Source organism: Heteronotia binoei, chromosome 12 (genome assembly GCF_032191835.1).
Source record: "Heteronotia binoei isolate CCM8104 ecotype False Entrance Well chromosome 12, APGP_CSIRO_Hbin_v1, whole genome shotgun sequence".
NCBI classification, from domain to species: domain Eukaryota; kingdom Metazoa; phylum Chordata; class Lepidosauria; order Squamata; family Gekkonidae; genus Heteronotia; species Heteronotia binoei.
This window is the reverse complement of record NC_083234.1, coordinates 73,724,660-73,736,598: the sequence shown is the minus strand read 5'-3', so window position 1 is coordinate 73,736,598 and position 11,939 is coordinate 73,724,660. Positions and strand designations below refer to the sequence as shown.

The window sequence follows — 11,939 nt, the reverse complement described above, 5'->3', positions numbered from 1 at the left end:
GAGGGCGGGGGGAAGCCTGTAAAACTGGGGGATCCCCCACTGGGACCTGGGGATTGGGTCTGCCCCTCTGTTTTCATGTTTCTATCACCTTCCCCCTCCCTGCAGTCTCTACACAGGAAAAGGATAGCCTTTCTCCACAGTGAGGAGGGGGGACCAAAGCAGCTTATATCATTCTCCTCTCCCCCCGCCCCTGATCTGAACAACAACCTGTGAGGCAGGTTAGGCTGGAAGTCTGTGACTGGTCCAAAATCACCCAATCAGCTTCCACAGCAAGAACTTGGGTCTGGCAGACTCCACTCTGAAGCCCTAACTCCTATGTCCTCCTCAAATTCCACCACAGAATCTCCAAGAATTTCCCACCAACCTGAAAATGGCAGCCGCAGTCAGGACTGGCCTCAATGAGTTCTGCCTCAGAGGCCTTTCAGACCAACAGTCTTTCTCTGAGAATGTTGTTGGTCTTAAGCACAGGACTTCAATCTCTCTGTGTCTCGTTTTCCCTCTGCATCTGGTCTGTTGCCATAGGATGACATTTTTCCCCTTTCCAAAGGAGGACAGGGAAGAGTCCTCAGCCAATCAAGGGAAGCCTTTCTCTGGCTGTTTCTCTCCTCCTCCCTCAAATTGAGGGAAGGGTTTCTTTCTCTCCTCTGTGAATCAGTGTGACAGGCAGCTCAGCCAATGGGGAAGTAGGGAGAGCCAGTAACTGCTAGAACTAACGTTGGTTGCCTTTTACTCACATAATCAACTTTGCTGGCTAACAGCAGCCACTTGGGTGGGAGAAAGGAGTGGACTCAACCAATGGCATGCAAGTTCTATTGATTGATAATTTGATGGGCCAAAGGTTGATGTACCACAGTCCCAACCAATCAGGTTGCTTGGTTTTGCCAAGAATGGGCTTTTATTATGTTAAGATAGACACATGATTCCCTGCTGAGGTTCCTTCCCTCCTCAAAACCCAGCCTCCGCAGCCTCTACCCCCAAAACCTCCAGGTATTTCCCAGCCTAGAGTTTACTACCCTAATGTTTATACAAAAGCTTATACCCAGAATAAAACCTCGTTGGTCTTAAAGGTGCCACTGGACTTTTTTCTGTTGTCCTGATTGCAGCTCAAACCCATTCAGCAATATTTACAATGCAAACCTAACCTAGGGTTGCAAAGTCTAACTCAGAAAATATCTGGGGACTTTGGGGGTGGAGCCAGGAGACTTTCACATTCCCTAAAACAAATAAGTAATACAGCAGTGCAGTTCCCCTGAATACAGTCTTCATTTCCTCATCCCCAAGCATATCCCCTATACCAGAGGTGGCCAAATTGTGGCTCAGGAGCCACATGTGCCTCTTTCACACATATTGTGTGGCTCTCCAAGCCCCCTCTGCCCTGTTGGCTGACTTGGAGAAAGTTAAAGTTGCTTTCTTTCAATCTCTCTCTCCTCCCTTCCCTCCATCTATTTTCCTTCCTTCCTGTCTTGTGTCTCTCAAACATCTGACATTTATTTTATGTGGCTCTTGCATTAAGCAAGTTTGGCCGTCCCTGCTCTGTACTCTCTCTCTCTCTCTCTCTCTCACACACACACACACACACACACACAAGAGCCAGTTTGGTGTAGTGGTGAAGTGTGCAGACTCTTGCCTGGGAGAACCCGGTTTGATTCCCCACTCCTCCACTTGCAGCTGCTGGAATGGTCTTGGGTCAGCCATAGCTCTTGCAGGAGTTGCCCGTGAAAGGGCATCTTCTGGGAGAGCTCTCTCAGCTCCACCCACCTCACAGGGTCTCTGTTGGGGGCAGGGAGGTAAAGGAGATTGTGACTGCTCTGAGATTCAGAGTGTAGGGTGGGATATAAATCCAATATCATCATCCAGAGAGAGAAACCAAAATAAAGTTTGCAATCCCAATTCGTGTGGTCTCACTGGAGGAATTTATTCACAAGTTGCTGAAGTTCCAAGTTCTTCAGACTAGCACAGGGAAACCAAAGGTTTTAGTTTCCCTTTGCTCTGCAACGACCTCTGAAAAGCTTGTAAAACAAACAGAGAGTCCGGGCTGCTTTCACAGCTCCTAGGAGCTGCCATGTTCTTCCGGTTTCCCCCCTCCCCTCCATTCAGCCTCATGGAATTTGTCTGTACACGTTTTTATTGGGAGCGGATGCAGACCAGCCTTGCAGCGATGTTTTAAAACATCCTGGCTTCCCACAGCCCTTTCTATTGAGCATTTCCCGCTCCGCTTCAAGATGTCTTTGGCGCCAAAAACAACTCGGAAGTGTTCTATGCAAAACAGAAGACTCGTCCTCTATTATCCTACTTCTCCTTAGCGCACGCAGGCCTCTCGGGCGTCCTTGACAGCGTTGCTAGGCGACCGCCTCCTAACCCGGATGTAGGAACTGAAAGTTTCCGGTTTGGGCAGCGAGGTTCCCTGGTCAAAGATGGCGGCCCCCTTGTCGCTTCAGCTTGAGTTCGGGTAAGGGAAGCGTTTGGGCGGGAGGGAATAAAGGGGGTCAGGATACTTGGGGGGGAGAGAGTGGAAGGGGTGGCTATGTGGCCTGGTTAGGAGCGTGGCCGAGCCAGGGAAGCTAAACTACGGTGAGGCATGTTTGAAGGCGGAGAGGAGAGGACCCGGCAGTCTGAAGGGGTGTTCGGCAGTTTGGGATTCCTGGGATTGGTGGGGGTAAACTGAGAAGTTAGATCAGAGCACAGTATCTTTGCATTAGAGCTGGGTTTAAATACTTTCCCGTGTTGAGTGATACTCAATGGGCAGCGCTGGACCAGAAACACACAGCTTAGATTGCCTCATATTGTGCTGAGCAGTCTCTTAGCCTAGCCTGCCTCTTGTGAGAATAGGAAAGTACCATCAACCGGAGTCCCTTGGAGGAGGGATAGCATGATAAAAAGGGGGTAAATGGATTGGGGGGGAAAAGGCTCAGATGATGGGAAACTACTGAGATCCAGAATTGGGTTTTTGTGTAGGAGTGTGTAAGGTTTGGCAGACTGTAATAGGATGAGGAAGGACTGGGGATGGGATACATGTAGGGAAATGCCTTCTAGTGTGATGTGTAATGTTCATGGAAAGATCTGGGGGCTTAATGTAGTTTAAGAAATGAAATGGGTGGCAGTGTTTTTAGCAGTGATTTCTGTCGAAAGATGCAATAACTGGAGTGAGGAAGAGATCAGTTGAGGGAGTTTTCTAGCAATACATTAGAACTCATATAGTGATTCTTTTGAAAGAAGGGGCTTGGGAGGGGGCAGTTAGAAGGAAAATCCATGTCATCAAGGGAAGAATTACAAACTGGGAAAAGTTGTAAGTCTAACAATCTAGCTTTGCTCACGGATGAGCATTTTATCACTATAATGTGATGAAGGAATAAGAATTTGGAATACTGAAGCATTGATTGTTTAGAAGGGCTGTTCTGAAGGACTAAAGAGGGTAATAAACAGTGTGCAAATCTATATGCTGAAAGTGAGCAGGGTTATGTTTGTAGAACAAGCACACCAGGAACTCGTTTGTATATTAGGCCACACACCCTGACATCACCATTGTTTCACACAGGACTTTTTGGTAGAAAAACCCAGCAGGAACTCATTTGCATATTGGGCCACACCCCTCGTGCCAAGCCAACCAGAACTGCATTCCTGTGCGTTCCTGCTAAAAAAAAAAAAAGCTCTGCTTATGAGTAACAGGATTTGGTTTGATTCAGGTGGGTAGCTGTGTTGTTCTGAAGCAGCAGAACAAAGTTGAGTCTAGTGGCACCTTTAAGACATACTCAACTTTATTTTAGGTATAAGCTTCTGTGTGCATGCCCACAAATTGAGTTAGACTGTAGGTCCATAATCCATTTTTTAAAAAAAATATGACTCAATGTAAGCATGTTTGAAGAACAAAGAAAAATAACTACATTCACTGTAGTGCCTTTTTCACTACTTGGTAACAAAAAACAGTCCCTTCATATGTAGATTTTAGAGTTCAGAGATGCCAGATCAGAAACTATGCTTTTTCAGACATATATTCTGAAAAATCTATCACAGACAATTTTAGCTCTGAAGTAACTTTGGTGCACCATTATCTTTGGGTCTTTCAATAGGAGGGTCTAGTACAGGGGTCCTCAAACTACGGCCCGCGGGCCAGATGCGGCCCGCTGAGGACGTTTATGCGGCCCGCCGGGTTATGGCAAAATCAGACCGGAAGTGACGTTGGACCTAAACTCGCGTTAGCAACGCACACTTCCGGCACTGGGCTGAGGCGGCGGAGACAGAGTGTGAGGTGATACCGAGGTGAGGTGAGTTCCCAGGCCGGGGTGTGTGGTGTGGGGAAGGGAGAGAGATGCAGAAGACGGAGAACTGACGGCCCGCGGCCTTGTACAGTAACGGCAGTCCGGCCCTCCAACAGCCTGAGGGACAGTGAACTGGCCCCCTATTTAAAAAGTTTGAGGACCCCTGGTCTAGTAAATGGGATCATCAATGGAATGGGGAAAGACATCTGATTCACCAGTGCAAAAAGGCTGCATGTCGTTGGGCTAATCCAGTTTTAGGGTACTGATTATCTTTCCCTCCCTCTAGTGAGATTGCAAGAGAAATTAAAAAAAATCTAACTGCTGTGATTTTTGGAACACAACATCATTTACACATTTGGTTCCTGGTCTGGAGAGGTTGCTTTCTGCACTGAGTAATCTCAAATGTCTGTGCTATTAAATGTACATTAAAATATTAATTGTAGTGATGGAGGGGGTGGTGGGGAAATGGCTAAAAAGATGTCAATGTATTTCTGAAAAAATTGGGAGTCACAGTTTTTTACACAGCAAGAAAGGCATTATTGCGTATCCTATTTTATCTAGAAAGGGATTTAATTTCACTCTAGTTTCTTTGATTGTATATATATTGAAATTGCCAGAGGGTTTTATGAACAAAAGATGAACGACACAACAATGAAAAAAGAGAACAAAATGTAGAGAGAGAGATAACTGAGGCCAGTTTGGTGTAGTGGTTAAGTGGGCAGACTCTTATCTGGAAGAACCGGGTTTGATTCCCCACTCCTCCACTTTCAGCTGTTAGAATGGCTTTGGGTCAGCCATTGCTATCACAGAGCTTGTCCTTGAAAGGGCAGCTTCTGGGAGAGCTCTCTCAGCCCCACCTACCTCACAGAGTGTTTGCTGTGGGGGAGGAAGATAAAGGAGGTTGTGAGCCACTCTAAGACTCTGAGTGGAGGGCAGAATATAAATCCAATGTCATCTTAAAAAATGTCAGGCCTGGTTGTAGGAAATCCAGGCCTGAATCCCTGTCCAGCAGCCAAATTAACTGGGAGGCCCTGCAGAAGTAATTTGCTTACCTTATAGATCGAAGTACTGCATAATGCAGGGGTGGCCAATGGTAGCTCTCCAGATGTTTTTTGCCTACAACTCCCATCAGCCCCAGCCATTAGCCATGCTGGCTGGGGCTGATGGGAGTTGTAGGCCAAAAAAACATCTGGAGAGTTGTAGGCCAAAAAAACATCAGGGGTACCGTTGGCCACCCCTGGCATAATTATATATGCCAAGTCTTCCAAATGATAAAGTACTATCTAAGTATAAAATAGGAACACTAGCCATAGATCATGCTTCCTCTCAGCTTGTCATGAAACCTTTTTCTTCAGGGGCAAAGTGACCTCTAGTGACATATAAATAAAACCTCCAATGTATTGTGTCTGATTTTCTACTTAGTTCATAACAACTTGGAGGCCTCCAAGGAACTGTGGGAGGAAGAAACAATTTTGGAATTCCTCCACCACAATGTCCTACTCTGTAGGATTTGGTTAAGACTGTCTGGTTGGTTTCCTTTGGGTTCTCAGTCACCGTCAACATTCTGGGCCTTCTGAAACATATACAGTCCTTGTCAGGTTATCTTAGGGTGAGGTTTTCTTTTTGTTAATAGCAAAGTATGATTTGTATACATAGGGAATTCTGAGCAGCCCCTTTTTGCCGCCTTAGTGATTCTAATGGGTTCCCAAACATTTTGCTATTAGGAGAGATCTCTTTGTTAAAAAGCTGTTAATTCCTCAGCATTAGAAATAATACATTCAGTCACATTACTGCACCTAATATCATAAATGAATCCATGGGATGTTGGGTATAAACAGTAAAAACATAGCTTTAAAAACCCCCAACTTTTTAAGCTGCTGGGTAATTCTTTAGCTTCCAAAGAATTCTTATTTTTTATATAAAATGGATTGATATCTGTTGTGTTTTGATAGGCCCCAATCCTAACAACCTGCCAGGATTTCTTAATTTATTTCCTTCCACTGAGCCTGCAGCCCTTTCAGATAACCACTCCCCCAGGGCTTTTTTGTAGCAGGAACTCGTTTGCATATCAGGCCACACACTCCCTGATGTAGCCAATCCTCCTGGAGCTTACAGTAGGCCCTGTCTTAAGAGCCCTGTAAGCTCCTGGAGGATTGGCTACAACAGGGATGTGTGGCTAATATGCAAAGGAGTCCCTGCTACAAAAAAAAATCTCTGACCACCCCACCTGGGCGTCCTCACTAAAACTCTCCCGACTTTCCAGAAGAGCAGAGTGTGTCAGCCCTTTCTATCTCTTCTCCCTCCCTCCTGCTTTCTTGGAAATGCCTAAATGAGCGCTCTATGTGTATCCATTGCAGCTGAGTTCCCCCTCCCCACACCCCAGCTCGCATGTTACAGAAGGACCTTATCTCCCGTCCTCGTCTTTGGTGGCAACAAAGTGTGAGCTTGTTTTCATAGCAGGCGCCCTGAAGATGTCTCTTCCCTACAATCGCTGGGACTTGTTCTCTGTTGCATGAATCTCCAGATTTGTCTAACATTAATAACTGCTACTTCAGTTTTCAGATAACTGTGTTTTTGTGAGCCTAGGGAGCACCCAACAGAGCCATCTTTGGGAGCCTGACTGTACATAAGTAGCATTGCAGTAAGCACTACAAAGGCGCTGTTGTGCTCTCCCATAGTACAGCCAAAAACGCTCCTTCACGTAGCTAGATTTAAAGGGACTGGGGTCGTTGTTAATATCCCCCATTCATATGTCGATATTACTTTTCTCTGGGCTGGCATTCTTTGATAAGGTGATTTGTAGAGTAATATTGAGGCTAAAGGACAGGGTTCCAATAAAGTCAGTTTGGTGCTGCGGTTAAGTGCGCGGACTCTTATCTGGGAGAACCGGATTTGATTCCCCACTCCTCTACTTGCAGCTGCTGGAATGGCCTTGGGTCAGCCATAGGTCTCGCAGGAGTTGTCCTTGAAAGGGCAGCTGCTGTGAGAGCTCTCTCAGCCCCACTCACCTCGCAGGGTGTCTGTTGTGGGGAAAGAAGTTATGGGAGATCGTAAGCTGCTCTGCGACTCTTTCAGAGAGAAGGGTGGGGTATAAATCTATGGTCTTTTCCTCCTTCTGTTCCTGGAATCTTGCCCTCGTGGCTCTCTACGGATCTCAGTTGTGTGTCTGCAGTCCATGGTTACCTGAGCCGTCACTGTGATTTATTCCGTGGCCGGAAACTGTTTCCAACTAAGCAGTCTATTTTCCCTCCTCCTTAGCTCTAAGAGAGCTTCTGGTTCCAGTTAGGGAGCATCCACTGAAGAGTTCTCCTGATGTAATATAAATCCATCCATCCCTGACCTCAATAACCCGGGCTAGCCTGACCTCATCAGATCTTATGAAGCTAAGCAGCATCGGCCCTTGTTGGTATTCGGATGGGAGACCACCGTGGAAGTCCAGGGTTGCTACGCAGAGGCAGGCAATGCCAAACTACCTCTGAACATCTCTTGCCTTGGAATCCCCACAGGGTTGCCATCAGCCGGCTACAACGTGACGGCCCCCCCACCCCCCTCACCCCCAATCCATCCAGCTCAGTATTGTCAGTTCTGCAGGGTCTGAGGTACAGATGGATTATTCCTAAACCCTTGTCATCTGAGAATCTTTTAACTGGAGAGGCTGGAAGTCTTTGACCTGGGACCTATTGCGTGAGCAGCGATAATGCAACGTGGACACATCGAAGCAAAGTTGGTGCTCTGCCCTCTCAATGCCGCGAGCTACGGTAGGCCGAGTGAGAATGGCTTAAAATGGGGATGACCACACTGTGGCTCTCAGAACCCCCCCGCCCCTACCCTGTCAGCTGGCTTGGAGAAGGCCTCTCTTTAAATCACTTCTATAAGCTAAGTCAGCTGGCAGCTTGGAGAATGCATTGACAGTTAAAGTTGCTTTCTTTCCCCCTCCCCCATCTGTTTGCTTGCCTGCCTGCCTTCCTTCCTTGTGGATCTCAGACATCTGACATGCATGTCTTGCAGCTCTCAAATAGCTGACATTTATTCTTTGTGACTCTTACATTAAAGCAAGTTTGGCCACCCCGGGCTTAAGGTCACCTAGTGATCTAAGTTGGGATTGAAGCTGGGTCTCCCTCAGATTGCTATAAATCTCTCAAATCCCGTTATAAAGCCTATAAATTCAGATTCTGGTTTTTAAAAAATGTTTGCTTGCCCATCTTTACCTTCTCGTTTCCCCTATATTCGCAATTGTCAGTCTGCTGCTGATTGATGTATCGCCTCTGCTGACCCTGCTGCAACCCATGTGAGTTCACGAGAGATGGCCTGCCATTAAATCCACGTGCCCTTCCCTTACCTGGCTGTTTTAGGCCAAGAGTGTCAAACATGCAGCCCAGGGGCCGAATCAGGCTTCTGGAGGACTCCTATTGGACTTGAGCACCTGACTGTCATCTGCTTCCTTCTGCCTCTCTCTTGCTTCTTTCTGCATCACAGCTTGCTTTGGCAGGCTCTCTCAATCGCACAGCAGAGCTACTGAGCCAAGCCTCTCTTCTTTCTGTTGGCTGAGTTAGTGCCTTTCTATTGGCCTTAAGCTAGTGCCTATTGGAAATGTGATTAAGCGGTCTTAGTTGATGTCAAAAAGAAAAATTGAGCAGATTGGCTCTTCGAGGAAGCATTGTATGCGAAACGTGCTCCACGTTGACGGGCATGTAAGGGAACGTCACCTTTGGAGCCAGGATTTATAAGGAATTTGGATCCCACACAGGATTAAACAAGAAGGGAGAAGGGCTGGACATTCTCTGAACATTGATATACTGTGGAGCCTTTCCTTTTGAGAAACTTTTTGATATACTGTGTATTTGGTATTATTTGAAATTAATATAGACTTTAAGAATTATTTTGTATATATTTGTATGGTGGGTTTTGTACACAGTGGTTGTCGTTTTCTGTCCCAAGAGAAGGAGCAAGATGGGTGGCTCTGAACTAGCAAAAGGAGGGGGAGGGACACTGTTAAAGGATTGACAAAGACAGGATAGGGAAAGCTGACTTGTAGCAAGAAACGTGGAAACGTTGAGACCGGCTATTACCAATTTTAGCTGTCTGTGTGCATTCCCCAGTACAATTGCAATAAATATTGTCTGACATTTGCTGTTTCCTCCTCCTAAACTTCTGTTCCTACTCACCAGCAGGGTTTGGGGAGGTAAAAGGGGAGAGAGGGAAGATGGCGACAAGAGGAGGAGAATTCACGGGGCAGCAGGAAAGGGGCTTTGGCACTTGCTTCCCATGGTTTTGTAGTGACAAAGTTATGGGAGACTGGCACACCCCATCCTATGCTGCCTGGAAAGAATTTGTTGTTGTTCAGTCGCACAGTCGAGTCCAGTTCTTTGCAACCCCATGGACAAAGTCACACCAGGCCCTCCTGTCTTCCACCATCCTCTGAAGTCTGCTCAAATTCATGTTCGTTACATCAGTAACGCCATCCAGCCATCTCATCTTTTGCCGCCCCCTTCTTCTTTTGCCTTCTGTCTTTTCCAGCATCAGGGTCTTCTCCAGTTTGGTGTAGTGGTGAAGTGCGTGGACTCTTATCTGGGAGAACCAGGTTTGATTCCCCACTCCTCCACTTGCACCTGCTAGCATGGCCTTGGGTCAGCCATAGCTCCTTGAAAGGGCAGCTGCTGTGAGAGCCCTCCCAGCCCCACCCACCTCACAGGGTGTCTGTTGTGGGGGAGGAAGGTAAAGGAGATTGTGAGCCACTCTGAGACTCTTCGGTGTGGAGGGCGGGATATATCCAATATCTTCTTCTTCATCATCTTCTTCTCCAGGGAGTGCTCCCTTCTCATTGGGTGGCCAAAGTATTTGAGCTTCAGCTTCAGCATCTGACCTTCCAGGGAACAGTCTGGGTTGATTTCCCTTAGGACTGACTGATTTGATCTTCTTGCAGTCCAAGGGACTCTCAAGAGTCTTCTCCAGCACCACAGCTCAAAAGCATCTATTCTTCTGTGCTCGGCCTTCCTTATGGTCCAGCTCTCACAGCCATTCATTACTACTGGGAGTACCATTGCTTTGACTATACGGACTTTTGTTGGCAGGGTGATGTCTCTACTTTTTATTATACTGCCCAGGTTCGGCATAGCTGTCCTCCCAAGGAGCAAACGTCTTTTAATTTCATGGCTACAGTCACCATCTGCAGTGATCTTGGATCCCAGAAATGTGAAGTCTGTCACTACTTCCATGTCTTCCCCTTCTATTTGCCGTGGTGTGATGGGGCCGGATGCTATGATCTTAGTTTTTTTGATGTTGAGTTTCAAGCCTACTTTTGTGCTCTCCTCTTTCATTCTCAGCAAGAGGCTCTTTAGGTCCTCCTCACTTTCTGCCATTAGAGTGGTATCATCTGCATATCTGAGGTTCTTGATGTTTTTCCCGGCAATCTTAATTCCGGCTTTTGCTTCATCCAGGCCAGCATTCTGCATGATGTACTCTGCATATAAATTAAATAAGCAGGGTGACAATATACATCCTTGTTGAATTCCTTTTCCTATTCTTAACCAATCAGTTGTTCCATATCCCGTTCTGACCGTTGCTACTTGATCCTTATACAGGTTTCTCAGGAGACATGTGAGGTGGTCTGATACGCCCATCTCTTTAAGGACTTGCCACAGTTTGTTGTGATCCACACAATCAAAGGCTTTAGCATAGTCAATGAAACAGAAATAAGACATTTTTCTGATACTCTTGTGCTTTCTCCATAATCCTGGAAGGAATATCAGATAATAAATACAGAGTGGGAAGGTATGTCATGCTTAGAGTTTGGCCTGATCGCAGAAGGGGGTGACACTAGCTAAGATTTTTAAAAAAAATAAAATAAAATTTTCAATTTTTCTGTGACTTGTCTTGACAAAAGATCACAGCTTGCCTTTCATCTGCATTTCAGAGGTGGAGCAGAACTCTTGTTCGATGGCATAAAGAAGCACCAAGTGACTTTGCCCGTCCAGCCTGCACCTTGTGAGTATTTGAGGATGTTCTTTTATTCCTTAACTTTGGCCCTGTAGGTAGGACATGGTATAAAATTAGTAGCAACATGATTTTTATGGTGCCATTGTCGGGTTGCCAGGTCCTATCTGGCCTCCAGCAGGGGGCTCCCAAGTCTGAGCCAGTTTGGTGTAGTGGTTAAATCCGCGGACTCTTATCTGGGAGAACCGGGTTTGATCCCCCACTCCTCCACTTGCAGCTGCTGGAATGGCCTTGGGTCAGCCATAGCTCTCGCAGGAGTTGTCTTTGAAAGAGCAGCTGCTGTGAGAACTCCCTCAGCCCCACCCAGCTCACAGAGTGTTTGTTGGGGGGAGGGTAAAGTAAAGAGATTGTGACTGCTCTGAGATTCAGAGTGAAGGGCAGGATATAAATCCAATATCATCATCTTCTTGGGATCTTCTGCCACACACGCAACACGACAATGTCACTCAGACATGGCATCATTGTGTCGCCTACATGGTGGGGGTGACGCTAGTTTTTGGGCAAACTCTATGGGGTTTTGACCTTCAAAACCGTATTTCTCAACTGACTCTGGGAAATACTGCGATACATTTGTGCAGATGTGGCTCCCGATAGTTACTTACCTTGTTGAACATGATATACTTCCAATCAATCCATATTACCCCGATCTGATTTATTTTTAAATTATCTGAAAGTAGATTACAGTTGAAA

At 46.4% G+C, this 11,939-nt stretch overlaps 1 protein-coding gene across 1 annotated transcript in view; it reads left to right on the top strand.

Moving 5' to 3' along the window:
* Nucleotides 1-2,313: 2,313 nt before the first annotated feature.
* The window catches only part of URM1 (ubiquitin related modifier 1), a 50,995-nt gene continuing 41,369 nt past the window's right edge, over nt 2,314-11,939 (top strand). Inside the window, exons 1-2 of the mRNA XM_060251720.1 lie at nt 2,314-2,449; nt 11,170-11,240. Coding sequence (XP_060107703.1) covers nt 2,415-2,449; nt 11,170-11,240 — 106 coding nt within the window. The 5' untranslated portion in view covers nt 2,314-2,414. The remainder of the gene's footprint in view (nt 2,450-11,169; nt 11,241-11,939) is intronic.